Source organism: Oncorhynchus keta, chromosome 20 (genome assembly GCF_023373465.1).
Source record: "Oncorhynchus keta strain PuntledgeMale-10-30-2019 chromosome 20, Oket_V2, whole genome shotgun sequence".
Classification (NCBI taxonomy): domain Eukaryota; kingdom Metazoa; phylum Chordata; class Actinopteri; order Salmoniformes; family Salmonidae; genus Oncorhynchus; species Oncorhynchus keta.
In genome coordinates, this window is record NC_068440.1 from 13,016,418 (window position 1) to 13,041,169 (window position 24,752).

The following is a 24,752-nucleotide window of genomic DNA, read 5'->3' on the forward strand; positions in this document are numbered from 1 at the left end:
GCAGGATTTGAGTCCCTGGCACGTAGTGTGTTACTGATTTTAGGCTTTGTTACTTTGGTCCCAGCTCTCTGCAGGTCATTCACTAGGTACCCCCGTGTGGTTCTGGGATTTTTGCTCACCGTTCTTGTGATCATTTTGACCCCACGGGGTGAGATCTTGCATGGAGCCCCAGATCGAGGGAGATTATCAGTGGTCTTGTATGCCTTCCATTTCCTAATAATTGCTCCCACAGTTGATTTCTTCAAACCAAGCTGCTTACCTATTGCAGATTCAGTCTTCCCAGCCTGGTGCAGGTCTACAATTTTGTTTCTGTTGTCCTTTGACAGCTCTTTGGTCTTGGCCATAGAGTTTGGAGTGTGACTGTTTGAGGTTTTGGACAGGTGTCTTTTATACTGATAACAAGTTCAAACAGGTGCCATTAATACAGGTACCGAGTGGAGGACAGAGGAGCCTCTTAAAGAAGTTACATGTCTGTGAGAGCCAGAAATCTTGCTTGTTTGTAGGTGACCAAATACTTATTTTCCACCATAATTTGCAAATAAATTCATTTAAAATCCTACAATGTGATTTTCTGGATTTTTCCCCCTAATTTTGTCTGTCATAGTTGAAGTCTACCTATGATGAAAATTACAGGCCTCATCTTTTTAAGTGGGAGAACTTGCACAATTGGAGGCTGACTAAATACTTCCCCCACTGTATTACAGTATGATATTTCTGCTGAGCATCATCGTGATCTTGACCATGGAGGTCTGTCTTTGCATTATCATGGCATCTGCTGTCATAACAGCGGTGACATACTGCTTGTCTCTGGTTTGTTGTACGTCAATTGAGTTGTTGTGGCTTGTTTCAGCTAAAAGTCATTATCATCATAGCTCCACGTTTCTTTGACATGCTGTGGCAGTGGCTCTGCTTGCTGTTGCCATCAGCTGTGTTTTACATTAGTTACCATGCTGCTGTTCGTGTTCAGAGTCTTCAGCTGTATTATAGTGACATGTGTTGTGGAAACGTTTCACTAAAAGTCACTCAGAGTTAGTTGAATTGAATTATAGTTGTCTCTTTTTAAACATCATTGTAGATACTGCACTGGCCTGTTTTTGCTAAGCTAAATGCATTTAGCTTTATCACAGCAGCCTTTCTCTGCTATCATAATCTTAGCGCCATTCCTTCTCCCTCCACCTTCTCCTATTAGTCACTGCTATGCTCATTAAAGGCCATTCTCTCTCCTTTCCTCCTCTTCCCTCCTCTCTCCCTCTCTTTGCCTCTCCTATGGCAGGTGGATCAGCTGACCTCCCAGGTATTGCTATTAGTTGCATTGAAACAGCCTCTCTCATTAGCGAAACTCCATCAGTTGCATGGTAGCAACCTGTCATTGTAAACCACGTCAGATCCCCCCATTTTCCCTTCCTCTGCTCTCTTTCTCCTTTTTGTCCCTTTAAATATTCCTCTGTCCACCATAGCAGGTGGATCCGTTGCCCTCCCAGCTATTAGTGCTGCTAGCATCATTGAAAAGGCTCTACTAATAAATATCATTAGCTGCACTAAAACCCCACCTCTCCCTCCCTCTTCCCCTATTTTTCTCCCTTTCTCTACCATGTAGCAGGTGTGGATCCTCTGACCTCATAGAATTGCTCCCGCTTACATTAATACTGCCGTTGTTCAGCCGCACCATAGTCAAGCCATCCTTGTTTCTCCTTCCCTTCTGCTCCTCCCCTCTCCCACACGGCAGGTGGCTCAGCTAATCTAACAGCTATTGCTAGTAGCTATTGCTAGTAGCTAACATATACTGAAATGTAGCTTCTCTCATATTGAAGCATATAATCTATTCTGCATTTAGATTAATTTTCTTATCTAACTAGGCAAGCCAGTTAAGAACAAATTCTTATTTACAATGACGGCCTACCAAAAGGCAAATGACAGGTAGACTTTCTTTTCCATCCTCGCTGAAGCTCTCCTCATTCCCTCTACCCCTAGTGATGGAGGGGGAAAATCGCTACATTTAATTATCGTAGTATAATTTTTTTTATCAATGCTTAGACTCCAAGTATCGATTGGTAAAATACGCATTTTTTATTTTTTTATTTTTTTATTTATTTTGTTACTTAGCATTAGCTAGCGCTATTTGGCTCTACCTGTGCCAAAACTCTGCATCTTTCAAAATAGTGAGCCAACATGGTTCCAGCACTTTTATTTCCATGAACAATCAAAATCAACATTTTCTCATGCGGTCTTTGAGCAATATGTTTGGAACATCAAATTGCAATTTGATTGCAGTATCGAATAGCAATACAAATAGAATCATGAGAATTGCAATATATATCGTATCGGCACCTAAGTATCTGATAATATTGTACCGTGAGGTCCCTGGCAATTCCCAGCCCTACTACCCCCTCTTTCCCTCCCTCTTTTCCAAACGGCAGGTGGATCAGCTGACCTCCCAGTTACTGTATTGTGTTGCTACTAGCTAGCCACATTGATACATTGAAGCTACAGACTGTACGATCCTCACTGAAAACCCCTCTTTCCCTCCTTCTCTCCTCCCGCTCCTTTCTCCTCCTCAACCCTATCCTCTCCCAGGTGGATCAGCTGACCCAGCAGCTGAGGGAGAAGGCGGACTGGTGCAGCGAGCTGCTACTGGCGTCTGAGCAGCTGCAGCGCGAGGCGGGCGAGCGCAACGAGGAGATCGACAAGCTGGAGGGCCGGATCCGCGAGCTGGAGCAGGCTCTGCTGGCCAGCACAGAGACGGTGAAAGAGACGAAGGGGGGGAGGGGTGGAGAGAGACAGGGGAGGAAGATGAAAAAGAGAGGAGAGGAACAATGGAGTGGGAATAGTTAATGATGCTGTGTTAATGTTAGCGGGGGTGTGTGAGTGAGAGAAGATGGAGTGTGTGACTGTTTCAGAATGAGAGTTTGTATGTTCTGGTCGAGTGTGAGAGAATGACAGCGTGAAGCTACATGTGTATATGGGTGTTTGTGTGTGTACACTAGTAAGAAAGGAGACTGTACAGACAGTCCCTGATGTCCGGGCTGAGAATGTGTGTGTGCGCCCATAATAATGAGTACTGCACCCAAGTACTGCACATATCAAACTCATTCCACGGAGTGCCCAGTGTTTGCTGGTTTTCGCTCTACCCTTGTACTTCATTGATTAATTAAGTTCACTAATTACTAAGGAACTCTCCTCACCGCAGACACTCGACCCTCCATGGAATGAGTTTGACACCCCTGAAGTACCGCAACCAATATCACTGTTGGCAGGCTGAAACACTGAGCAGTGAAAGAAATGTCCCCATAACTTGCTACTACACAGATGATTAAGTGTATGAGATCGCAGCTACTGTATATGATGTATGGCTGTGCAGTTGTGTGTGTGCTTGCGTGTATTATTGTGTGTGTTCGCCACGCATGACCTGGTTGCTAAATAATAATATTGTGGCGTTGCGTGCATGTGTGTTTCAGGTGGAGGATAAAAGGCAGGATGTGTCTGTTAGTGGGCCTGGTGACTCCTCACTGGAGGCTCAGCTACAGACTGAAAGAGAGGCACTGGACAGGAAAGAGAAAGAAGTAATGTATTAGACTTATGGGGGGTTTCTTTCTTTCACATGTTTGGAAGGGAATATATAAGTAGCCAATCCAGCAAAGTGTCAAAGCTAGCCAGCAAAAATCTTGATTGGTTATCACGCCCCCAATGATTTACACAAAATGGGCCATTCCTCTGCTTGTTGCATCCCTTTGCCTGCCATCTTTCACCTCGCCTCAAATCACACTCCTTCAATTACCAATGATGTACACAAGACAGGTCCCAACTTGGATTTCAAGTCCCCTGTTCATGTGTCGATGCCTTGGTCCTCAGTTAGACAAGAACAAACAACACGCCAGCCTGACTCCCCCCTTCCCACTCCTCCCCTCCAGATCAGTAACCTGGAGGAGCAGCTTGAGCAGTTCCGGGAAGAGCTGGAGAACAAGAGTGAGGAGGTGCAGCAGCTCCACATGCAGCTGGAGATCCAGAGGAAGGAGCTGAGCACCCAGCAGCAAGACCTGGAGACCAAGGACAGCATGCTCCAGGTAACCGGCCAGCACATAGCAAGGCTAGCCTTTGTCCCCATACAGCTAGGCTAGCATGTAAACTCAGCAAAAAAAGAAACGTCCTCTCGCTGTGAACTGCATTTATTTTCAGCAAACTTAACAGGTGTAAATATTTGTATGAACTTAACAAGATTCAACGACTGTGACATAAACTGAACAAGTTCCACAGACATATGACTAACAGAAATGTAATAATGTGTCCCTGAACAAAGGGGGGTCAAAATCTAAATTAACAGTCAGTATCTGGTGTGGCCACCAGCTGCATTAAGTACTGCAGTGCATCACCTCATGGACTGCACCAGATTTGCCAGTTCTAGCTGTGAGATGTTTCCCCACTCTTCCACCAAGGCACCTGCAAGTTCCCGGACATTTCTGGGGGGAATGGCCCTAGCCCTCACCCTCCGATCCAACAGGTCCCAGGCGTGCTCAATGGGATTGAGATCAGGCTCTTTGCTGGCCATGGCAGAACACTGACATTCCTGTCTTGCAGGAAATCACGCACAGAATGAGCAGTATGGCTGGTGGCATTGTCATGCTAGAGGGTCATGTCAGGATGAGCCTGCAGGAAGAGTACAACTTGAGGGAGGAGGATATCTTCCCTGTAACGCACAGCGTTGAGATTGCCTGCAATGACAACAAGCTTAGCCGGATGATGCTGTGACACACCGCCCCAGACTGTGACGGACCCTCCAGCCACAAATAGAGTACAGGGCTCGGTGTAACGCTCTTTTCTTCAACGATAAATGTGAATCCGACCATCACCCCTGGTGAGACAAAACCGCGACTCGTCAGTGAAGAGCACCTTTTGCCAGTACTGTCTGGTCCAGCGACAGTGGGTTTGTTCCCATAGGTGAAGTTGTTGCCAGTGATGTCTGGTGAGGACCTGCCTTTACAACAGGCCTACAAGCCCTCAGTCCAGCATTTCTCAGCCTGTTGCGGATAGTCTGAGCACTGATGGAGGGATTGTACGTCCCTGGTGTAACTTGGGCAGTTGTTGCTGTCCTGCACCTGTCCCGCTGGTGTGATGTTCGGAAGTACCGATCCTGTGCAGGTGTTGTTACACGTGGTCTGCCACTGCGAGGACAATCAGCTGTCCGTCTGGTCTCCCTGTAGCGCTGTCTTAGGTGTCTCACAGTACGGACATTGGAATTTATTGCCCTGGCCACATCTGCAGTCCTCATGCCTCCTCGCAGCATGCCTAAGGCACGTTCACTCAGATGAGCAGGGACCCTGGGCATCTTTCTTTAGGTGTTTTTCAGAGTCAGTAGAAAGGCCTCTTTAGTGTCCTATGTTTTCATAACTGTGACCTTAATTGCCTACCGTCTGAAAGCTGTTTGTGTCTTAATGACCGTTCCACAGGTGCATATTCATTAATTTATTATGTTCATTGAACAAGCATGGGAAACTGTGTTTAAACCCTTTACAATGAAGATCTGTGAAGTTATTTAGATTTTTACAAATTATTTTTGAAAGACAGGGTCCTGAAAAGGGGACATTTCTTTTTTTGTTGCTTAGTTTAGGTAGCCTTAGCCCCCACACAGCTAGGCTAGCATGTAGGTAGCCTTAGCCACCACACAGCCAGGCTAGAACAGTGCATCGGAAAGTATTCAGACTCATTGACATTTCACACATTTTGTTATGTTGCAGCCTTATTCTTAAAAAATAAATCCCTCATCGATCTACACACCATACCCCATAATGACAAAGGAAACTATGTTTTTAGAATCTTATTCCATAAATATATATATATATATATTATTATATATATATGTAATGTACTTGTTTGTGAAAGAAAAGCATTTTTTTGTCCATTAAAATAACATAAAATTGATCATAAATACAGTGTTAACATTGGTAATGTTGTATATGACTTTTGTAGCTGGAAACTGCAGACTTTTTTCTGGAAAATCTACATAGGCGTACAGAGGCCCATGTTCCAATGGCACGTTGTGTTAGCTAAAACTAAAAACAGTTTTCAGCTGTGCTAACATAATTTCAAAAAGGTTTTCTAATGATCAATTAGCCTTTTAAAATTATAAACTTGGATTGGCTAACACAACGTGCCATTGGAACACAGGAGAGATGGTTGCTGATAATGGGCCTCTACACCTATGCAGATATTCTATTAAAAATCAGCCGTTTCCAGCTACAATAGTCATTTACAACACTAACTATGACTACACTGTATTTCTGATCAATGTTATTTTAATGGACAAAAAAATCTGCAATTCTTTAAAAAAATATATAAGTTGTACCAAAGCATACAAAATGTCAGAATAATAGTAGATAGAAAGATTTATTTCGGCTTTTATTTCTTTCATCACATTTCCAGTGGGTCAGAAGTTAACATACACTCTATTAGACCTCCTTCCCAATGAATGTGATCCTGGATCAGTTGACATGCCGTTAAGTGAAATCGAATAGCTGATCAAGCTGTCGTGACCGAATGCTGCAGACTTAACTCATTCACAGGTCAAGGGAATACCTTGACGTCTCCCGCTGAGCATTAATGCTGGGTTCAAAACAACCGGGAGCTCGGAACTCATATCAGACTTCAGTACGTTCAAGACAACTGGGAACTCGGAAAGAACGAGCTCCGACTGGGAAAAAATTGGAATTCCAACTCTGGCCTCTTTCTAGAGCTCTGACTTTCCGACCTAAAGATCACTTGCATCATGATTTGACCTCCTATCCTTCAGATTTCCTAGTTGTTTTTAAAGCATCATAAAACTCATCGTTGGCTGCCCTTTTTGTTAGCTAATGTCTGTGTGATGCTGGATTTAGTGCTCTCATTTGCATTTAAACCAAATGGGCCTGTCGATCCAGGTTGGATGAGACAGCAGAGATGCGTGCTCACTTTCAACCACGCCCCCTGACTTGGAGAAGCTCCGACACGACATGCGTCAAGCGCACCCATCTCTAGTGGTGGTGAGATAAGAGACATTATGTCAGACTAATTTGCAATTGACTGCCTCACATTAAAAGTATGTGATGGTGAGTTGAGGACAATCAGAAATACTGTTAGAATGTTTTTCAATTGACTGCCATAGCCCCAAATGATAAACGTTAACATTGGCTGTGATTTTATTCACATGGGTGGGGTTGTGAGAATTTTCAGATGTCAAAATGGAGTCGAAAAAGTTTGGGAATCCCTGTACTATAGGTAATCCTTAAAGCAGCAAGGTTGACACGTGGTATCCATCTGCTAAACAAAGCTACATAAAGACAGACCATTCAAATGATGTATCAAAGGATAAAACAAGTGTGCTATTAAGCGTTGCTACACTACAAAAACATATTACGATGTTTATCGATACTGAAAAACCTGCTAGTAGATTAAGACCAATCATTTTATGTAGAATGGTTCATGTAGACTTCTCTTTTGGTCAAACTGATAGGTCTGCACCTGGGCAATGTTTGTAGCTAGTTAATAGATTAAAAAGAGTGTTAAGTGATAATAACATTACATTTAACCTTTTTTTAAATGTATAACTTACCTTTCAGTCTTTCCTTTTTAACCTTTTGGAAATAACAAGTGTTAACAGACTGCACCGGTGCAAACTGGCCCTAATCAAGTGAATAGTCCACTGTGACACTAACATAGTCCATTCTAAAAGACAACCCAACTTTAAAAATGGCTAATATGGACTCCTCTAGCTACAGTATATTACATAGACATTTCAGTCGCAATTTTAAATGAAAAATATACTTTTAAGATTTAATGTAGCTTTCATAAACCCGTTATACTGCCTGTATAGATGCTACAGAAGTCATTTACAAGCAAATGCTATATATATGCCACATTAGCCAAAGCACCAAATGTGGTACCTGTTGGGCTAATATTGTAGGGATAGGTAGTATCCCCACCCGAAGATAAAGAACCCCCCTTTTAATGTTCCCATCTGTTTTAGTCCCAGTTTAAGGGTGATATTTTTTGTGTGTTGAGAGCCTGCAGATTATAATCTCCGACATATGATAAACTTTTGAAGGTGATGGAGGAGAAACACAGGGAAATAGCTCTTCTTAATGAGCAGATGGCTAAGCTTCAACACACGGAAACAGCCCCTGACAACAAGGTAACCCCATATACATATACGTTAGACAGACCACTTGTTCTTCTGTTCACATATATGTGTATCTTTGTGATAGTGGATAAGTGTTTGTGTTGTGTAACAGCCGTTCCCTTTATTTAGTATTTTTGTTGTGGCGTAACCCACCATTTCATTTTAGGCTTTGGTAAGTAGGCCTCTGTTGTGTTGTGCATTTTCTTTAAGTTGGCTTACTGAAGAGACACTTGGAACACCCTAGAATTGTCCAACAAATCATAATTGGTACCTGAAGTACCATTATTACAGTTGTCTCAACCAAACATTTTACCTGATTGGCTGAGACTCATATATATTATCTATCACATAAATATTATCAATAACTATAATGCCGTGGCACAACTGTGTCTCAGAGGTTTAACAGAAAGCATGAGCCTTTATTTTTCCTCCTCACCTTCGTCCTTATTCCTACATTCACTGCTCTGTCCTTCCCTTCAGGAAATCAATGCGAGGGATGAGCTACTGCGAGATCTGGAGTCCCAGGTGGAGTGCATGCGGAGCGAGCAGCAGCGCCTGAAGAGGAACAGCGAGGAGGAGTTGGAACAGCTCAACGCCGTTATCGACAAGCTCCAGGAGGAGCTGGCCAACATTGAGCGGAAGCAGTTCTCGGAAATGGAAGAAGAGCTCAGGCGCCAGTTGGAGAGCCAAGTCGGAGGTCCCAGCAAGGAGGAGTATGACGAAATGAAGCAAAAGATGGACCTGGCCACACAAGAGCTGGACACCATCAAAGCCGAGCACTGCTCGCTCCTGGAGAGGTACCGATGCTTGCAGGAGAGTAGACTAGCATTAGCCGAGTCGGAAAAGGAGCTGTCGGTTGACATGGCGATGGAGCTGCAAGATGCCCTGAGGGATAAGACGGCGGCGTTTGTAGTGGTGCAGGCTCAGATCCAGGCACTTGAGCAGAATGCCACCTCCAGGGTGAAGGAGCTGAGCCTTAGCGTCCAGAAACTTGAGGCCTGTGTCACAGAGAGAGACTCTGAACTGACCCGCTGCCGGTTCCTGGTGGAGCGGGCCCAGGAGGACGCTGACGACCTCCAGCGCAAGGTCCAGGACCTGGAGGACAAGCTGAGGGAGAGGGTGGCCACCGCACTTGTCAGCCAGGCCCAACTGGGCGCCATCCAGCAACAGCTGCATCAATCGCAGCAGTCCAAGGACCAGAGAGCCAAAGAATCCGTCCACCAGGATCCCAGGGGACAGATGGAGATACCAGACTTTGGGTTTGCAGGAATGTCCCGAGCAGTGGAGATCCAAGGAGCCAAACATGGCCCCACTGGGAAGGTGGTCCTCCTGACAGAGAAGCTCCGCGAGCTGGAGGTAGGCCTGAGCGGCATGCAGAAGGACCAAGAGCTGCAGAAGCAGTTACTCTCCACCTCCGAGGAGGAGGTGCTGGAGTACGAGAGGAGGCTGGTCTTGCTCATGGACCTGCTCAATCAGATGAGGACGACCAAGCCTGTTGGACGCCAGAGAACATTTCCAGCCACAGAGGTAGTTAACTTTAGCCTTGACTATTGTCTCTGGGGTTAAGTTAGCTGTAGCCTGCATCCTATGAATTAGTTTTTGTGGGGTAGAGTTAGCCTGCTCTAGTTTCCATGGATGAATACATTTGCTTACACCTACACTGCCTAGAGACGTTTTTCACAGGTTAAATGCTGACAAGCTGCTGTCTCTTTGAACTCTGAACCAGACTGCATCTTCTGGAGGCAACGAGCTGGCTGTGTCTGAGATTCTACAGGAGCTACAGAAGGTCAGGGACGAGGCTTCAGCCACCAAAGAACAGCTCAGCAGTTACAAGGAGAGCAGCAATAAACTCCAGCAGGAGCTCAAGGTATATAATATCACACTCAACAACCATGTTAGATTAATCCTCTGTTATTATTGCATGAGAGGGTGTTACAATTGTCACGTTTTACTTTTTTAGGCAAAAGAGGTCGCAATAACCAACCTTCAAGAAGACCTTCAAAGGGTAATTAACTAATGTGAAAGGGATTTCCTCCGATTGCCAGACACAGTACAATTCTACTTTGCCTCAGATTTGCTAAAGTATTGCAATACTTTCTTGTTCTTGACATTATCTTAAATCCATTGTCTTGAAATCCAAGTTTTAGAATTTCTAACATCTAACTATTCCCCAGGTGTCATCGGGAGGCAGTGAGGCGAAGATGTCTGAGCTCCATCGGGAGCTGAAGGAGGTCAAAGAGGAGCTCAGCAGCTACAGGGAAAGCTGTGACAAGCTACAGGAGCTTCTACGGGTATGAACAGTCACATTCAACCAGTGTTCAGCAAAGGAAAGAACTATGGGAGTCGCAGTCTTCCAGTGCTGAACTTCATTTGTTGATTTATTAATTGTACATTTTGTGTGGATAACAGTACATTTTGAAAATGTTGACCATTTTAGTGATTAACCAATCTGACAATTTTTTAAAAATTGTACCAAAGGAGGGAGAGATGACCATAACACATCTCAAGGGAGAACTCTACCGGGTAAGTACAGTTGAAGTCAGAAGTTTACATACACCTTAGCCAAATACATTTAAACTCAGTTTTTCACAATTCCTGACATTTTAATCCTAGTAATAATTCCCTGTCTTGGGGCCTCCCGGGTGGTGCAGTGGTTAAGGGTGCTGTACTGCAGCGCCAGCTGTACCACCAGAGACTCTGGGTTCGCGCCCAGGCTCTGTCGTAACTGGCCGAGACCGGGAGGTCCGTGGGGTGGCGCACAATTGGCCTAGCGTCGTCCGGGTTAGGGAGAGGTTGGCGGGTAGGGACAAGATATCCTTGTCTCATCTCGCACCAGCGACTCCTGTGGCGGGCCGGGTGCACGGTGTTTCAACCAAGGTTGCCAGGTGCACGGTGTTTCCTCTGACACATTTGTGCGGCTGGCTTCCGGGTTGGATGCGCGCCGTGTTGGTGCGGCTTGGTTGGGTTGTGTATCGGAGGACGCATGACTTTCAACCTTCGTCTCTCCCAAGCCCGTACGGGAGTTGTAGCGATGAGACAAGATACCACGAAATTGGGGAGCAAACTGAGAAAAATTCATTACAATTTAAAAAATTCCCAGTCTTTAAAAAAATATATATATATATTTCACCTTTATTTATTTAACCAAGTTGAGAACAAGTTCTCATTTACAACTGCAACCTGGCCAAGATAAAGCAAAGCAGTTTTAAACATATAACAACACAGAGTAAAACAAACATACAGTAGAAAAATAATATATACAATGTGAGCAAATGAGGTGAGATAAGGGAGGTAAAGGCAATAAATAGGCCATGGTGGCGAAGTAAATACAATATAGCAATTAAAACCCTGGAATGGAAGATTTGACAGTAGATGAGTGTGCAAAGTAGAAATACTGGGGTGCAAAGGAACAAAATAAATAAATACTGTAGGGGAAGAGGTGGTAGTTTGGCCTATTTCTAGATGGGCCATGTACAGGTGCAGTGATCTGTGAGCTGCTCTGACAGCTGGTGCTTAAAGCCAGTGAGGGAGAGAAGTGTTTTCAGTTTCAGAGATTTTTGTAGTTCGTTCCAGTCAATGGCAGCAGAGAACTAGAAGGAGAGGCGGCCAAAGGAGGAATTGGCTTTGGGGGTGACAAGTGAGATATACCTGCTGGAACGCGTGCTACGGGTGGGTGCTGCTATGGTGACCAGCGAGCAGAGATAAGGCTGGACTTTACCTAGCAGGGTCTTTTAGATGACCTGGAGCTAGTGGGTTTGGTGACGAGGGCCAGCCAACAAGAGCATACAGGTCGAAGTGGTGGGTGGTATATGGGGCTTTGGTGGAAAAAACGGATGGCCGGATGGCACTGTGATAGACTGCATCCAATTTGTTCAGTAGGGTGTTGGAGGCTATTTTGTAAATGATATCGCCGAAGTCTAGGATCGGTATGATGGTCAGTTTTACGAGGGTATGTTTGGCAACATGGGTGAAGGATGCTTTGTTGCGAAATAGGAAGCCAATTCTAGATTTAACTTTGGATTGGAGATGTTTTATGTGAGTCTGGAAGGAGAGTTTACAATCTAACCAGACACCTGCAACAATTTCTGCAGATCATTTTAGAAAGAAAGAGTCCAGATTGTCTAGCCCGGCTGATTTGTGGGGTCCAGATTTTGCAGCTCTTTCAGAACATCAGCTGACTGGATTTGGGAGAAGGAGAAATGGGGAAGGCTTGGGCAAGTTGCTGTGGGGGGTGCAGTGCTGTTGACGGGGGTAGGGGTAGCCAGGTGGAAAGCATGGCCAGCCGTAGAAAAATGCTTATTGAAATTCTCAATTATAGTGGATTTATCGGTGGTGACAGTGTTCCCTATCCTCAGTGCAGTGGGCAACTGGGAGGAGGTGCTCTTATTCTCCATGGACTTTAAAATGTCCCAGAACGTTTTTGAGTTTGTGTTGCAGGAAGCACATTCCTGCTTGAAATAGCTAGCCTTGGCTTTTCTAACTACCTGTGTATATTGGTTTCTAACTTCCCTGAGAAGTTGCATTTCACGGGGGCTGTTCGATGCTAATGCAGAACAACACAGGATGTTTTTGTGTTGGTTAAGGGCAGTCCGGTCTGGAGAGAACCAAGGACTGTATCTGTTCCTGGTTCTAAATTTCTTGAATGGGGCATGCTTATTTAAGATGGTGATGAAGGCATTTTTAAAGAAAAACCAGGCTTCCTCTACTGACGGGATGAGGTCAATATCCTTCCAGGATACCCGGGCCAGGTCAATTAGAAAGGCCTGCTCGCTGAAATGTTTCAGGGAGCGTTTGATATTGATGAGTGGAGGTCGTTTGATCGCTGACCCATTACGGATGCAGGCAATGAGGCAGTGATCGCTGAGATCTTGGTTGAAAACAACAGAGGTGAATTTAGAGGGCAAGTTGGTTAGGATGATATCAATGAGGGTGCCCATGTTTAAGGCTTTGGGGAGTGAGGGCCTGGATAAGGTATAATGAGAAGGGCAAGAGGCTCTACAGTGAAATAAGCCAATAAATGCTAACCAGAACAGCAACAAAAAAAACATCCGCACCACATTTGGTGAGGCGGGTTGCAGGAGAGTGTTTTGAAGTTGAGTTTTTAGAGAAAAATATATAGAAAGTTACGTGAAGAAAAATACATAAAATATATATATATACACGGGACAAGACGAGGACAAGGGACATCTGATTGCTACACCATCTTTGAAAATAATCTTAGTCTTAGGATCACCACTTTATTTTAAGAATGTGAAATGTCCGAATAATAGTAGAGAGAATGATTTATTTCAGCTTTTTATTTATTTCATCACATTTCCAGTGGGTCAGAAGTTTACATACACTCAATTAGTATTTGGTAGCATTGCCTTTAAATTGTTTAACTTGGGTCAAACGTTTTGGGTAGCCTTCCACAAGCTTCCCAAAATAAGCTGGGTGAATTTTGGTCCATTCCTCCTGACAGAGCTGGTGTAACTGAGTCAGGTTTGTAGGCCTCCTTGCTCGCACACGCTTTTTCAGTTCTGCCCACACATTTTCTATAGGATTGATGTCAGGGCTTTGTCCAATACCTTGACTTTGTTGTCCTTAAGCCATTTTGCCACAACTTTGGAAGTATGCTTGGGGTCATTGTCCATTTGGAATACCCATTTGTGACCAAGCTTTAACTTCTTGACTGATGTCGTGAGATGTTGCTTCAATAAACATTCGACTTCTACTGTACATCTTGCTGCAAAGCAGAATATTCCAACTTTACTCAGCAATATGGAAAAAGATCTGACTATTGACATGTCTTCACTTGTTTGGGTGTCCCCTAAATTCATCTTTGATAAATCTCTGTCCTTTCACCTCCCAGGCCTCATTGGAAGGTGACGGTGCCTCCACATCCGAGCTTCTCCATGAGCTCCAGGAGGTCCGAGACGAGGCAGCCGCTACCAAAGGACACCTGAACAGCTTCAAAGAGTGCAGCGAGAAACTCAAGGCCGAACTCCAAGTCCGTGACCTGTCAATCGCTCAGCTCAAAGAGGAGCAACAACAGCTCAGAGTAGCCTTGGCGAAATCCGCGGAGTCACTGTCAACACTATCCCCAGTATCACCATCTCAGTCTCCCTCACTCGATCAGCAGCAGCAAGCACCACCCTCCCATCCGAAAAAGAAAGGCAGCAAACCGCAAAACCAACGCCAGGGGTCCAAGGGAAAAATGGCTGCCAAAGACAAACCATCGCTCTCCAGGAAGAACTCTGCCGCGACAAACCAAAAGTCTTCCGACAAATTGTCCGGTCAATCGTCTGATCTTAGTGGATCTCAACGTCCTCCACATACAGACGCTGGCACCCAGACGGAGACATTTTCCTCCCAGACATCTGGCCAGCCCAGATCTGTTTCAGAGGAGGAAGAGGTGGAGGAGATGATCGGGGAGTACCGGGAGAAGATCGTACAGATGCAGGAGCTGCATGCGGCAGAGATCCTGGACATGGAGGCCCGGCACATCGCAGAGAGCGAGGCCCTGAAGCGGGACAATCAAATACTGGAGGAGGAGTGCAAGGCTCTCAAGACCGTCATCGATAAGCTGCAACGCTCCCACGAAGTAAGTCCATTGGACAACATCAAATCAAACCTTTTGTCACATGCGCCGAATGCAACATGTGTAAGCCCTAAACCAACAGTGCAATTCAAGAAAGAGTTAAGAAAACATTTACCAAGTAAACTAAAGTAAAAGATTATAAGAAAGTAACACAATTAATTAACATCGAGGCTATATGCAGGGGATACTGGTACAGAGTCAATGTGCAGGGGTACAGGTTAGTCAAGGTAATTTGTACATGTAAGTAGGGGTGAAGTGACTATGAATAGATAATAAACAGCGAGTTGCAGCAGTGTAAAAAAACTAATAGAGGGGGTGTCAATGTAAATAATCTGATGGCCATTTGGTTAATTGTTCAGCAGTCTTATGGTTTGGAGGTAGAAGCTGTTAAGGAGCCTTTTGGTCCTAGACTTGGCGCTCCGGTACCGCTTGCCATGCGGTAGCAAAGAAAACAGTCTATGACTTGGGTGACTGGAGTCTTTTACAATTTTTTGGGCTTTCCTCTGACACGCCTAGTATATAGGTCCTGGATGGCAGGAAGCTTGGCCCCAGTGATGTACTGGGCCGTACATACTACCCTCTGTAGCGTCTTACGGTCAGTTGCCGAGCAGTTACCATACCAGGCGGTGATGCAACCGGTCAGGATGTTCTCGATAGTGCAGCTGTAGAACTTTTTGAGGATCTTGGGACCCATGCCAAATCTTTTCAGTCTCCTGAGGGGAAAAAGGTGTTGTCGTGCACTCTTCACAACATCCCAGCAGAAACCCGGTTTCAGTCTGTTTTCTTCTGTTTGGTGCCTAATTTAACATGACCCACATGATTTAACATGATGAGCTTGACATTTTTATGGGGGAGTAAGCCGTTTTGGAACTCAAACTCTTCTGTATACTGACCTGGTTTCATGCCCTCTAGGCCCCCTCATCGAGACCAGAGCATCTCGCAGGATCGCAATTCAAAGACGGCTACACCAGTGGTAAGTTAATGTAGTGTCACATATCCCACCTCCATGCCGAATTGTTCTTGAGGTCACGTGTTTTCCCTAGTAATCACAATACCCTAGGCCAGGGATCATCAACTAGATTCAGCTGCAGGACAATGTTTTCTGAAGCGGATGGTCAGGGGTCCGGAACATAATTTGTTGACTGCAAATTGACCTCAAGTAGCCCAAACAGATATGTTTGACAAAAAACATAATAATTTCAAACCTTGCTTACATTTGTATACGATCATGTGTCTCCCTGTTATGCGTAGGAATACTTGGGAACAGTATAAAACCACCCGTTAGCTAAATTCGCCCCCAGTTGGGGAACCCTGCCCTAGCCTATATAACACTTTCACCATTTTTGGACCGAGTAACCTAACCTTTACTCAAATGCAGAGTAATATATATAGCTTACGCTCAGTCATGGTTGCGTCAACCCCCCTCATGCAAACCAAGGAGCATCATAAGCCACCCTGGCTTCATCCTGTCATTATCTGCACGTGGGCTGTTGTCTTAACCCCACCCTGGCTTAGTTTCCCAGATGCAAGGATGATTTTGAGACAATGAGGGATTTTTCTACTCCTAAGCTTTCTCTAGTAAAACACATTCTTGGCTATGTAATGCAGAATTTAACTAATTTGTCAGCTCAAGCCATCTCCAGTGACCATACGCCCTGATTAGCTGCAAGAAACTAGAATGGCACCCATGAAAACGAACGCTAACAGGACAGAAATGGTTAAATATTCATTGTTAACCATTAATATTAAAAACAGGTAAATACGTAATGTTTTTATCACAACACTCTTGGCATTCTTTCAACCAGCTTCATGAGGTAGTCACCTGGAATGCATTGCAATGTGTGCCTTGTTAAGTTAATTTGTGGAATTTATTTTCCTTAATGCGTTTGAGCCAATCAGTTGTGTTGTGACAAGGTAGGGGGATATACAGAAGATAGCCCTATTTGGTAAAAGACCAAGTCCATATTATGGCAAGAACAGCTCAAATAAGTAAAGAGAAACGACAGTCTATCACTACTTTATGACATGAAGGTCAGTCAATACTGAAAATTTCAAGTTTCTTCAAGTGCAGTCGCAAAAACCATAAAGCACTATGATGAAACTGGCTCTCATGAGGACCTCCACAGGAATGGAAGACCCAGAGTTACTTCTTCCGCAGAGGATAAGTTCATTAGGGTTACCAGCCTCAGAAATTGCAGCCCAAATAAATGCTTCACAGAGTTCAAATAACAGACGCATCTCAACATCAGCTGTTCAGAGGAGACTGTGTGAATCAGACCTTCATGGTCGAATTGCTGAATAAAATCTCTACTAAAGGACACCAATAAGAAGAAGAGACTTGCTTGGACCAAGAAACATGAGCAATGGACATTAGACAGGTGGAAATTTGTCCTTTTGGTCTGGAGTCCATTTAGAGATTTTTGGTTCCAACAGCCGTGTCTGTGATCAGCGGTGTGGGTGAACGGATGATCTCCGCATGTCTATTTCCCACCGTAAAGTATGGAGGGGGAGGTGTTATGGTGTGGGGGTGCTTTGCTTATGACACTGTGATTTATTTAGAATTCAAGGCACACTTAACCAGCATGCCTACCACAGAAATCTTCAGCGATTCGCCATCCCATCTGGTTTGGGCTTAGTGGGACTATCAATTGTTTTTCCAACAAGACAATGATCCAACACACCTCCAGGTTCTGTAAGGGCTATTTTACCAAGGAGGAGAGCGATGGTGCTGCACCAGATAACCTGGCCTCCACAATCACCCGACCTAAACCATATTGAGATGGTTTGGGATGAGTCGGAGCGCAGAGTGAAGGAAAAGCAGCCAACAAGTGCTCATCACATGTGGGAACTCCTTCAACATAGTTGGAAAACCATTCCAGGTGAAGCTGGTTGAGAGAATGCCAAGAGTGTGCAAAGCTGTCATCAAGGCAAAGGGTGGCTATTTGAAGAATATAAAATATATATTTTGATTTGTGTAACACTTTTTTGGTTACCACATGATTCCATATGTGTTATTTTATACACTGCTCAAAAAAATAAAGGGAACACTTAAACAACATAATGTAACTCTAAGTCAATCACACTTCTGTGAAATCAAACTGTCCACTTAGGAAGCAACCCTGATTGACAATACATTTCACATGCTGTTGTGCAAATGGAATAGACAACAGGTGGAAATTATAGGCATTTAGCAAGACACCCCCAATAAAGGAATGGTTCTGCAGGTGGGGACCACAGACCACTTCTCAGTTCCTATGGTTCCTGGCTGATGTTTTGGTCCATTTTGAATGCTGGCGGTGCTTTCACTCTAGTCGTAGCATGAGACGGAGTCTACAACCCACACAAGTGGCTCAGGTAGTGCAGCTCATCCAGGATGGCACATCAATGCGAGCTGTGGCAAGAAGGTTTGCTGTGTCTGTCAGCGTAGTGTCCAGAGCATGGAGGCGCTACCAGGAGACAGGCCAGTACATCAGGAGACGTGGAGGAGGCCGTAGGAGGGCAACAACCCAGCAGCAGGACCGCTACCTCCACCTTTGTGCAAGGAGGAGCACTGCCAGAGCCCTGCAAAATGACCTCCAGCAGGCCACAAATGTGCATGTGTCTGCTCAAACAGTCAGAAACAGACTCCATCAGGGTGGTATGAGGGTCCGACGTCCACAGGTGGGGGTTGTGCTTACAGCCCCACACCGTGCAGGACATTTGGCATTTTCCAGAGAACACAAATTCGCCACTGGCGCCCTGTGCTCTTCACAGATGAAAGCAGGTTCACACTGAGCACATGTGACAGATGTGACGGTCTGGAGACGCCATGGAGAACGTTCTGCTGCCTGCAACATCCTCCAGCATGACCGGTTTGGCGGTGGGTCAGTCATGGTGTGGGGTTGCATTTCTTTGGGGGGCCGCACAGCCCTCCATGTGCTCGCCAGAGGTAGACTGACTGCCATTAGGTACCGAGATGAGATCCTCAGACCCCTTGTGAGATATGTTGGTGTGGTTGGCCCTGGGTTCCTCCTACTGCAAGACGATGCATGTGAGACATGTGGCTGGAGTGTGTCAGCAGTTCCTGCAAGAGGAAGGCATTGATGCTATGGACTGGCCCGCCCGTTCCCCAGACCTGAATCCAATTGAGCACATCTGGGACATGTCTCGCTCCATCCACCAATGCCACGTTGCACCACAGACTGTCCAGGAGTTGGCAGATGCTTTAGTCCAGGTCTGGGAGGAGATCCCTCAGGAGACCATCCGCCACCTCATCAGGAGCATGCCCGGGCGTTGTAGGGAGGTCATACAGGCACGTGGAGGTCACACACACTACTGAACCTCATTTTGACTTGTTTTAAGGACATTACATCAAAGTTGGATCAGCCTGTAGTGTGGTTTTCCACTTTGATTTTGAGTGTGACTCCAAATCCAGACCTCCATGGGTTGATAAATTTGATTTCCATTGATCAATTTTGTGTGATTTTGTCAGCACATTCAACTATGTCAAGAAAAAAGTATTTAATAAGAATATTTCATTCATTCAGATCTAGGATGTGTTATTTTAGTGTTCCCTTTATTTTTGTTGAGCAATGTAGTTTTGATGTCTTCCCTATTATTCTACAATGTAGAAAATAGTAAAAGTAAAGAAAAATCCTTGAATGAGTAAGGTGTTGTAAAAATGTTGACGATTGATTATAGAAAAGTATGTGGACACACCTTCAAATTTGTGGATTTGGCTATTTCAGCCACACCCGTTGCTGACAAGTGTATAAAATCAAACACACAGCCTTGCAATCTCCATAGACAAACATTGGCAGGAGAATGGCCTTACTGAAGAGCTCAGGATGTCACCTTTCCAACAAGTCAATTCGTCAAATTTACACCCTGCTAGAGCTGCACCGGTCAACTGTAAGTGCGGTTATTGTGAAGTGGATGCGTCTAGGAGCAACAACGGCTCAGCAGCGACATGGCAGGCCACACAAGCTCACAGTATGGGACCGACGCGTAGCACGTAAATATTGTTTGTCCTCGGTTGCAACACTCACTACCGAGTTCTAGTCTTCCCCTGGAAGCAACATCAGCATGAGAACTGTTCGTCGGTTGCTTCATGAAATGGGTTTCCATGGCCAAGCAGCTGCACACAAGCCTAAGATCACCATGCACAATGCCAAGTGTTGGCTTGCTACCAGTGGAAACACGTTCTCTGGAGTGATGAATCACGCTTCACCATCTGGCAGTGTGATGGACGAATCTGGATTTGGCGGATGCCAGGTGACCGCTACCTGCTACCTGCCCCTATGAATAGTGCCAACTGTAAAGTTTGGTGGATGATAAATAATGGTCTGGGTCTTTCATGGTTTGGGCTAGGCCCCTTCGTTCCACTAAAGGGGAATCTTAACACTACAGCATACAGTGACATTTAGACAATTCTGCGCTTCCAACTTTGTGCCAACAGTTTTGGGAATTCCCTTTCCTGTTTCAGCATGACTAAGCGAGGTCCAGAAGTAGTTTGTCGCGATCGATGTGGAAGAACTTGACTGGCATGCACAGAGCCCTGAACTCAACCCCATCGAACACCTGTGGGATGAATTGGAATGCAGACTGCGAGCCAGACTTAGTCACTCAACATCCGTGCCTGACCTCACTAATGCTCTTGTGGCTGTCCCTGTAGCAATGTTCCAACATCTAGTGGAAAGCCTTCTCAGAAGAGTGGAGGCTGTTATAGCAGCAAAGGAGGGACCAACTCCATATTAATGCCCATGAGATGAGATGTTCGACAAGCAGGTGTCCACATACTTTTTTTGTCATATAGTGTATATACCATACTGTTTCAACAAACACAGAATTTGTTAGTCATGGCATGACTCTTTTGAGTTGATGCACATGTTTTCTGCTGTTCATAATGATTGATGCTTTGCCCATTCAAAGAAAGTGTTTTGCTTCCATTGATATGCAATGTTAATCTTGTGTGTAACCTATTGCAGACAGCAGTTCTGAATGGAGTCAGCGGACAGGCTACGACCTGCCTAACCTGCAGCAGGAGTTCAGGACCACACCAGAGGGAGCCAGAAAAGAGACAGACGATGCACTGCCTGACAGAATTAAGGTACAAGAACTGCACTTGGCAATGTAAAGTTAAGCAATCAAATTAATTTATAAAGCCCTTTTTACATGTCACAAAGTGACGATGTCACAAAGTGCTATACAGAAACCCAACCTAAAACCCCAATCAGCAAGCAATGCAGATGTAGAAACACGGTGGATAGTAAAAACTCCCTAGAAAGGCAGTAACCTTGGAAGAAACCGAGAGAGGAACCAGGCTCTGAGGGGAGGCCAGTCCTCTTCTGGCTGTGCCGGGTTGAGATTATAACAGAGCATGGCCAAGATGTTCAAACGTTCATAAATGACCAGCAGGGTCAAATAATAATCACAGTGGTTGTAGAGGGTGCAACAGGTCAGCACCTCAGGAGTAAATGTCAGTTGACTTTTCATAGACAATCATTCAAAATTAGAGACAGCGAGATAGAACTGCCAAAGTGGGAGGAGTTGCAGTCTACTGCAGAGAGAGCCTGCAAAGTAATGTCATACTTTCCAGGTCCATACCCAAACAGTTCGAACTACTAATTTTGAAAATTACTCTCTCCAGAAATAAGTCTCTCACTGTTGCCGCCTGCTACCGACCCCCCTCAGCTCCCAGCTGTGCCCTGGACACCATTTGTGAATTGATCGCCCCTCATCTAGCTTCAGAGTTTGTTCTGTTAGGTGACCTAAACTGGGATATGCTTAACATCCCGGCAGTCCTACATTCTAAGCTAGATGCCCTCAATCTCACACAAATCATCAAGGAACCCACCAGGTACAACCCTAACTCTGTAAACAAGGGCACCCTCATAGACGTCATCCTAACCAACTGGCCCTCCAAATACACCTCCACTGTCTTCAACCAGGATCTCAGCGATCACTGCCTCATTGCCTGTATCCGCTACGGAGCTGCAGTCAAACGACCACCCCTCATCACTGTCAAACGCTCCCTAAAACACTTCTGTGAGCAGGCCTTCCTAATCGACCTGGCCCGGGTATCCTGGAAGGACATTGACCTCATCCCGTCAGTTGAGGATGCCTGGTCATTCTTTAAAAGTAACTTCCTCTCCATTTTAGATAAGCATGCAGAACTAAGAACAGATACAGCCCTTGGTTCACTCCAGACCTGACTGCCCTCGACCAGCACAAAAACATCCTGTGGCGGACTGCAATAGCATCGAATAGTCCCCGTGATATGCAACTGTTCAGGGAAGTCAGGAACCAATACACGCAGTCAGTCAGGAAAGCTAAGGCCAGCTTCTTCAGGCAGAAGTTTGCATCCTGTAGCTCCAACTCCAAAAAGTCCTGGGACACTGTGAAGTCCATGGAGAACAAGAGCACCTCCTCCCAGCTGCCCACTGCACTGAGGCTAGGTAACACGGTCACCACCGATAAATCCATGATTATCGAAAACTTCAATAAGCATTTCTCAACGGCTGGCCATGCCTTCCGCCTGGCTACTCCAACCTCGGCCAACAGCTCCGCGCCCAAGCCTCTCCAGGTTCTCCTTTACCCAAATCCAGATAGCAGATGTTCTGAAAGAGCTCCAAAACCTGGACCCGTACAAATCAGCTGGGCTTGACAATCTGGACCCTCTATTTCTGAAACTATCCGCCGCCATTGTCGCAACCCCTATTACCAGCCTGTTCAACCTCTCTTTCATATCGTCCGAGATCCCCAAGGATTGGAAAGCTGCCGCAGTCATCCCCCTCTTCAAAGGGGGAGACACCCTGGACCCAAACTGTTACAGACCTATATCCATCCTGCCCTGCCTATCTAAGGTCTTCGAAAGCCAAGTCAACAAACAGGTCACTGACCATCTCAAATCCCACCGTACCTTCTCCTCTGTGCAATCTGGTTTCCGAGCCGGTCACGGGTGCACCTCAGCCACACTCAAGGTACTAAACGATATCATAACCGCCATCGATAAAAGACAGTACTGTGCAGCCGTCTTCATCGACCTTGCCAAGGCCTTCGACTCTGTCAATCACCATATTCTTATCGGCAGACTCTGTAGCCTCGGTTTTTCGGATGACTGCCTTGCCTGGTTCACCAATTACTTTGCAGACAGAGTTCAGTGTGTCAAATCGGAGGGCATGCTGTCCGGTCCTCTGGCAGTCTCTATGGGGTGCCACAGGGTTCAATTCTCGGGCCGACTCTTTTCTCTGTATATATCAATGATGTTGCTCTTGCTGCGGGCGATTCCCTGATCCACCTCTACGCAGACGACACCATTCTATATACTTTCGGCCCGTCATTGGACACTGTGCTATCTAACCTCCAAATGAGCTTCAATGCCATACAACACTCCTTCCGTGGCCTCCAACTGCTCTTAAACGCTAGTAAAAACCAAATGCATGCTTTTCAACCGATCGCTGCCTGCACCCGCATGCCCGACTAGCATCACCACCCTGGATGGTTCCGACCTTGAATATGTGGACATCTATAAGTACCTAGGTGTCTGGCTAGACTGCAAACTCTCCTTCCAGACTCATATCAAACATCTCCAATCGAAAATCAAATCAAGAGTCGGCTTTCTATTCCGCAACAAAGCCTCCTTCACTCACGCCGCCAAGCTTACCCTAGTAAAACTGACTATCCTACCGATCCTCGACTTCGGCGATGTCATCTACAAAATGGCTTCCAACACTCTACTCAGGAAACTGGATGCAGTCTATCACAGTGCCATCCGTTTTGTCACGAAATCACCTTATACCACCCACCACTGCGACTTGTATGCTCTAGTCAGCTGGCCCTCGCTACATATTCGTCGCCAGACCCACTGGCTCCAGGTCATCTACAAGTCCATGCTAGGTAAAGCTCCGCCTTATCTCAGTTCACTGGTCACGATGGCAACACCCATCCGTAGCACGCGCTCCAGCAGGTGTATCTCATTGATCATCCCTAAAGCCAACACCTCATTTGGCCGCCTTTCGTTCCAGTACTCTGCTGCCTGTGACTGGAACGAATTGCAAAAATCACTGAAGTTGGAGACTTTTATCTCCCTCACCAACTTCAAACATCAGCTATCTGAGCAGCTAACCGATCGCTGCAGCTGTACATAGTCTATTGGTTAATAGCCCACCCATTTTCACCTACCTCATCCCCATACTGTTTTATTTATTTACTTTTCTGCTCTTTTGCACACCACTATCTCTACCTGTACATGACCATCTGATCATTTATCACTCCAGTGTTAATCTGCAAAATTGTAATTATTCGCCTACCTCATGCCTTTTGCACACATTGTATATAGACTCCCCCTTTTTTTCTACTGTGTTATTGACTTGTTAATTGTTTACTCCATGTGTAACTCTGTGTTGTCTGTTCACACTGCTATGCTTTATCTTGGCCAGGTCGCAGTTGCAAATGAGAACTTGTTCTCAACTAGCCTACAAGGTAGCATGTCCGGTGAACAGGTCAGGGTGCTGTAGCTGCAGGCAGAACAGTTGAAACTTTAGCAGCAGCATGACCACGTGGACTGGGGACAGCAAGGAGTCATCAGGCCAGGTAGTCCTGAAGCATGGTCCCAGGGCGATTCCCCCGGACAGGGCCAAACAGGCATGTTATAACCCCACCCACTTTGCCGAAGCACAGCCCCCACACCACTAGAGGGATATCTTCAAACCACCAATTTTACTACCCTGAGACAAGGCTGAGTGTAGCCCACAAATATCTCCCCTATGGCATGAAGACAAGGGGTGCGCCAACCCGGACAGGAACATCACGTCAGTGACTCAACCCACTCAAGTGACGCACCCCTCCTAGGGACGGCTTGGAAGAGCACCAGTGACTCAGGGTTAGAGTCAGAGAATCCCAGTAGAGAGAGGAACCAGCCAGGCAGAGACACCAAGGGCGGGTCATCGCTCCAGTGCCCTTCACCCTCACACCCCTGGGCCAGACTGCACTCATAGGACCTACTGAAGAGATGCGTCTTCAATAAAGACTTAGTGTCTTGCTTAA

General features: G+C 45.6%; 1 protein-coding gene across 7 annotated transcripts in view; it reads left to right on the plus strand.

Annotated features, from left to right (window-relative positions):
• Positions 1-24,752, plus strand: part of LOC118399423 (A-kinase anchor protein 9-like) — a 125,824-nt gene that overhangs the window by 89,314 nt on the left and 11,758 nt on the right. For 6 of the 7 annotated variants that reach the window (XM_052472082.1, XM_052472084.1, XM_052472085.1 and 3 more), the window contains 12 exons: positions 2,575-2,742; positions 3,456-3,560; positions 3,909-4,061; positions 8,072-8,158; positions 8,627-9,673; positions 9,873-10,013; positions 10,107-10,151; positions 10,321-10,437; positions 10,625-10,669; positions 13,998-14,729; positions 15,639-15,699; positions 20,693-20,814. In XM_052472082.1, coding sequence (XP_052328042.1) covers positions 2,575-2,742; positions 3,456-3,560; positions 3,909-4,061; positions 8,072-8,158; positions 8,627-9,673; positions 9,873-10,013; positions 10,107-10,151; positions 10,321-10,437; positions 10,625-10,669; positions 13,998-14,729; positions 15,639-15,699; positions 20,693-20,814 — 2,823 coding nt within the window. The remainder of the gene's footprint in view (positions 1-2,574; positions 2,743-3,455; positions 3,561-3,908; positions 4,062-8,071; positions 8,159-8,626; positions 9,674-9,872; positions 10,014-10,106; positions 10,152-10,320; positions 10,438-10,624; positions 10,670-13,997; positions 14,730-15,638; positions 15,700-20,692; positions 20,815-24,752) is intronic. The other variant, XM_052472088.1, reaches the window with a different exon arrangement.